Source organism: Gymnogyps californianus, chromosome 2 (genome assembly GCF_018139145.2).
Source record: "Gymnogyps californianus isolate 813 chromosome 2, ASM1813914v2, whole genome shotgun sequence".
In the NCBI taxonomy this organism is placed as follows: Eukaryota; Metazoa; Chordata; class Aves; order Accipitriformes; family Cathartidae; genus Gymnogyps; species Gymnogyps californianus.
The window spans coordinates 41479355-41485350 of record NC_059472.1 but is presented as its reverse complement, the minus strand read 5'-3'; the positions used below and the strand labels follow the sequence as shown (position 1 = coordinate 41485350).

Genomic DNA, 5996 nt, shown 5'->3' with positions numbered 1-5996 from the left:
GAATTTAAATTTTTTGTGTGGTGGTTGGGTTTTTTTGGTTTGTTTTGTGTTTTGTTTTTTTTTTTTTTTTTTTTGTCTAAACAATGTACTGATGGCACACCCTATATTATTAAGTTGGGTATTGATGGATGAGCACGCACAGGATGGCAGTACACACAAAAGCAAGTCATCCTTGGGAAGGATGCTGCTCTGTGTTCCTTAGGATGAGTGAAGAAGTAGCAGCTGCTTTCCTTTCTCTCCCTGAAGAACACAGCGATAACAGAAATAGGGTATTAAAAAGGGCAGCATAGATTAATGGGACAGTAATAAAACAAATGAGACCCATTAGCAAAATCATTGCTTGAAAAGCAGATTCCATGATAAGTGCCCTTCAGTGCCTCATGTGGGAAAAATTGTTACAGCACTTGTAACATCCATGGTGTTGGATTTTAGACTGTTGTGACAATCCTAAGTGATAGGATCTTAAAATAATTTAGATGAAGGTAAACTTCATTTGCACTTAGTGCTTGGTAGGAAACTTGAATAATTATATCTAAATGTGAAGACAAGTTCTTTTCTTTCAAACCCAGTCAGAATGGTTTTGCGTGCTCCCAAAATCTTTCCTCAAAAAACAGAGCCCTTTTTTGCTGTTCTGTTAAGCCTGTAAGGTGATCATGAGAATCTGGAAAGCCTTATTTTACTGCTGGAGCACTGGTGCTTTGGGGACTAATGTTCAAACAGGCTTTGAACTGGAATTGGTGGCTTCAGCAAGATCTCCTACCTTTTAATTCTCGATTTTATATTAGATTAATGATGAAAGGTGTGCATTGCACTTAAAATGCTACACGTCTCTGTGTGCTCTCTGCTTTTTAGACCAGATAATTTTCTGGAGCGTTTAATAAAAAAGGAAAATACACTTAATTTCTTAGATTTGCAGAGTACGTTGCCTACAAGGAGAAAAATGTTTGGGGTTTAGAGGTCAAATATGTACACAAATCAACTAATCAAAGCCAAAGATACTAGTTTGAAAGTGTTCTTTCATTGATCTTCAGGAGATAGGTGGGTCTAAATCTCTGAATTGACACATTTTGCTTCCCTTTCTCCCTCCGGAAATGCATGGCTGTATCATGGTGGGGTTTCATTTTTTAATTTTTTTCTTTTCCAGTGTGATTTTGTTAAATCCAAGCTCAGACTGTAAGCAACGAGCAACACGTTTCTTGTAAGATGCGCAGGGGCGCAGGGCGAGAGGGGGGCACGGGTGCCCCGAGCGCCGCCTCCCCTGCGCCGCCACCGGCGGCTGCATCCCGTCCGGCGGTGGGAGAGGAGGGCCGGGAGGCGGCTGTTGCTATCGCTCTGATGTCAGACGCTCTCGCTAACGTGTGGTTGGTTATTCTGCGTTTCAGATCGCTGCCGGTAGCGGAGCACAAAGGGAACGGCGAGACTCCCACATCTTTCAGCGAGAAGAAAGAAGTCAGCGGAGCAGACTAATACGGACTTGTGTCGGGTGGCCTTGCCCTACAAAGGCTGCCTTTAAAAGAGAAACGCAGTGTTATTTAATGAGCTGTGAGATGAGGCGCTGCTGCTAACGCTCAGATCCCAGGATTCATCGGCTATTCATTGTGCTTAATGTACATGTTTCTGCACCGTGCATTTAGGAGATCCCAGAGAAGAATCCAAAACGGCTGCGGGGGAAAGACCACCAAACATGCCTACAGAAACACTACCGACAGGTAGCATGGTGAAGCCGGTCAGCCCTGCCGTGACTTTCACGTCCGCCGTTCCTCTCCGCATCCTGAACAAAGGACCCGACTATTTTCGCAGGCAGGCGGAGCCTAATCCAAAAAGACTGAGCGCGGTGGAGAGGCTAGAAGCCGACAAGGCGAAATACGTCAAGAGCCAGGAGGTCATCAACGCCAAGCAGGAGCCTGTGAAGCCGGCGGTGCTGGCGAAGCCGCCGGTCTGTCCCGCAGCCAAGCGAGCACTGGGGAGCCCCACCTTGAAAGTCTTCAGCAACAATGCAAAGACCGAGAGCGGCGTCCAGAGAGAAAATCTGAAACTCGAGATCTTGAAGAACATCATCAACAGCTCCGAAGGCTCCAGCTCGGGTTCAGGGCATAAGCACGGTCCCCGAAACTGGCCGCCCCACAGAGCTGATTCGACGGAGCTGAACCGACACTCGTTCGCCGAATCTTTGAAGGTTTACCCCACGCAGGGCCGTAGCAGCCCACAGGAGAGCAGCTCCAACGTCAGCAGAAGGCTCCTAGATCAGTCGGCAGAGACTTTCTTGCATGTCTCTCACAGCTCCTCAGACATTAGGAAAGTAACTAGTGCAAAGCCCTTAAAAGCAATACCCTGCAGTAGTTCAGCCCCACCTCTGCCTCCAAAGCCCAAAATCGCTGCCATCGCCACCCTGAAATCCCCAGAGATTGAGGCAGTCGAGTCTGGATGCGGAGTTAGTAGAAGACCCTCCCTACAGCGATCAAAATCAGACTTAAGCGACAGATACTTTCGTGTCGACGCAGATGTTGAACGATTCTTTAACTACTGCGGACTGGATCCTGAAGAGCTTGAAAACCTCGGGATGGAAAACTTTGCAAGGGCTAACTCTGATATTATATCCCTCAACTTTCGCAGTGCAAGCATGATTAGCTCAGACTGTGAACAGTCTCAGGACAGCAACAGTGACCTTAGAAACGATGACAGTGCCAATGACCGTGTGCCATACGGCATTTCTGCCATTGAAAGGAATGCCAGAATCATCAAGTGGTTATATAGCATCAAGCAAGCTAGAGAGTCACAGAAAGTGTCCCATGTGTGAGAGAAAAATCCACCGTAGAAAAAGCAAGGACTGTATCTTTGTCTGTGAATATTCAGTTGTGAAGGGTTGTGAAGTCTACTTGAAGTCTTGTACACTTCTCAAATCTCTTTGTGTTGCTTGTTGTGCAATGTTTCCAAGTTGCATGCCTGTCAACATGTGAGCTGACCTGGCTTCCACTTGAACAATAACCAACTACAAAGCCTGGCTGAGCATACACATTATCTGCCAAAAGTTTAAGACAAGAATCTAATTAGGGCTTCAGTATAATCAAAGTGTTTACATGGAAAGGTTATATGACTTCTTTGGTATTTATGTGGTTACTTGTGGATTTTATATATGTCACTTTTTGTCTTAATACAGATATTGTCAACTGACGTTACTAGTTTCTAAGTTGAAACAGAATCCCTTTGGGGGGAAGAAAAGCAAAATTGGCCAAAATAAGAGGTTTAGGCATATGACGATAGGCAAAGCAGCCTTATCTCTTGTAGAAAGTGCATTATTGGCACATGTAAAACTGTTTCTAAAAGGCAAAGAAGGCTACTTTCTTAAATTATATATTGTTGTTAAACTATATATCCCTACTTGTAGTATGGGACTGTTCAGTAAAGGTTTCTTTTTTCTAGGTAAGCTCCCTCAGTTTTACAGCAGAAGTAGTCTAGTGAATCTGCTTGACCTCTCATAAACTAAATGAGTCTTGCATTTGGGTTGGTGTAAGCATTTTAATGATTTTGTATTATCCCTGTTGGAAAAGCTTAAAGAAGGTTGGAATCAACAGATGAAAATGGCGTAGGTGTGGGATTTTGTGGGTTTGGCTTTTACTCAAAGATTCCTGGTCTTAAACTTTTGACAGGAATGATTAGATCCTATAGCTGATACTGAATGCCTTTATTAGTCAAACACATCATGACTACAAACTCCATGCTGTCTTTTAATTTCTTGTAGACCTATTTGAACAGTTAATGAACAAAAATGGAAACACACAGCCATATCAATATAACGCCTCCTATTCAGAAGTAAATACACTCAGTAGCTGAAATATATCTGAAAAATTGTGATTATGTTGTCTTGCATATGTTATATCTAAGGCTGTGAAAGTTTGTTACAGCTCTAGGAAAGTGTAGAAACATGACAGTATGTAGCTTTTCTTTTTTTTTTTTTTTTTTTTTTTTTTCTTCCCTCCTTATGATGGTTAGTGCTGCAGGTCAACCTGTTACAAATCTTTGGACAATCTGTGTCTTCCCAGTGGTTTAATTAACTGTCATTTCAACTGACAGTGGTGATGTGATAGCGGAGAAGTTGAAAGTACAGTGGTCTGCTTCATTATTATTGTATACATGCTTTGAAGTAAATTGCAGCACTACCTTATACTTCATCAGCTAATAGGAAACTTTTTTATTGTGTAAATGCTGTAAGACTTTGTATATACTTCAGTTGTTACGAAATCTTTAAAAGGAAGAGTGTTATGCTAATAAATAGCTCCTGGTGCAGGTATGGTAGGTTTTTTGTTCTTTTTTTACCCCTCCCATTCTTAAAACTATATCAGGAACTCAATTGCAGTGTGTTTTAGTGCTGTAGAAAGTCTTGGTTAAATAATAGTTCCAGTAAAAGGTTTCTTTTACTAAAGTGCTTTTCAGAATATAATTTTTTATAAAGTAACTATAGCAGCATGATCTGTCTGAAGAACTAGAAGAGATTTTCAAGACTCCTAAAATAGCTTGCTTCTTCCTTACCTAGCAATGTTACTGTTCCTGTTTATAGTGTCTGTTCATAATGAATCACCGCAGTCTTCTGAATTATTCTTCAGTAGTGCTTATTTATATATTTGAATATTAAAGATGTTTTACAAAGTCGGGTTCTATCTTTTCTCTAAGAAGCCTGTAGCCCAACTTCTTAGCGATAGCCACAGTTGATGCAGGCGAGACTGGAAGCAGAGCCACGCAGTCATTTGTTGCCTATGGAATTATTCTACATCACATTTTATATAATTGTTTTCCAAATGGTTGTTCATGGGAGAGGAAAAAAAGCACACATTCAGTTTCAGGAGGCTACTCTATGGTTTTTACAGTTGGCTTCACAACCTAAGACTTACAACATTCCTAGTTCGGTCAAAAAAATGAGGAGCTATGTATTTCAGCTACAGGCACATTTGTGACATTTTAAGCTCCATGGGTTTCAGTTGGCATTGACATCACACTGGTTTTTCAAGCATATTTTTCCAATAGTAAGTTCTACTCAGTTCAGTGACTATTTTGCCAAGGAAAATAATGCTTAAGGGATTAAAGCCAAGTGTAATGCAGCTGTACAGCAATGAAATAAAGAAGTTAAAACTGAAATAAAAATGCACTTACATTGTTCTCTCTCAAGTGTTTTAAGAATGATGATAAACATGCTATCTCAACTGTTGTCAGCCAAAAACAGTAATAAAGAAGCCTTTAGAAAATGGATTAGAGCATATGCTAGTATTCTGAACTTGTTTCCCAAGGTTTGTTAGAAAACTATAGGCTCTTGAGAAATCAAATTCATTTCCTTTTAATGCCACAAGGGGTTTAGGCTTGTGAGCTATCTGTAAGAGAGCATTTCCTCGCCCGAGATCTTAAGCAGCACCTTTTACACAGCACAGGCTCTGACTCCGCTATCCCTGCTTCTTACAATATGCACGTGAATAAGACTGTACAGGACGCAGACCTTCACAGTCAACTGAACTTGCAACTCTGGTGAGGTTGCAGTAATAGAAATCACAAGATTGCAAAATGTCCACAAGGCTTTGAACAAGCAGGTAACAATTGCCTTCATTTGTCACTTTATTACAGTTTATGCAGATAGGATTTATTTATTTATAGTCTTGCTACTACCTGTATGTTTGCATAAAAACCAAGTCATTGGTGTCTGATCTGTTTTTGTTTTCAAATGGGAATAACCATTTTGCCTTTGCAGACGGGTAATCCTGTCGTGTCGAGAGGGTCTGTTGTTTGCCTTAGATGATTCCTGAGTGCTGAACGCTGAATTTGCAGGGAGTTGTAACCAACTTGAACACTTCATCAGGGACCCATTCTGGTCATGTTCCTGCTGCCTCCAGCAGGCATTTAATCAGGTGCAAAGCGCACAGCGAGCGCCCATGGTTAAACAACAGCTCTTGTTGCAGCAGCAGGTCTTGAGGAAGATGCAAGTCTGTGGAGTCCTGTGAAAGCCAGTACTGAGC

The 5996-nt window shown here is 41.7% G+C and overlaps 1 protein-coding gene across 1 annotated transcript; it reads left to right on the top strand.

The window, feature by feature from the left end:
• Positions 1 to 1576: 1576 nt before the first annotated feature.
• Positions 1577 to 3931, top strand: FAM110B (family with sequence similarity 110 member B). The gene has a single exon (XM_050892076.1). The coding sequence runs from the start codon at positions 1685 to 1687 to the stop codon at positions 2795 to 2797; it is 1113 nt and encodes a 370-aa protein (XP_050748033.1). The 5' UTR covers positions 1577 to 1684; the 3' UTR covers positions 2798 to 3931.
• Positions 3932 to 5996: the final 2065 nt, after the last annotated feature.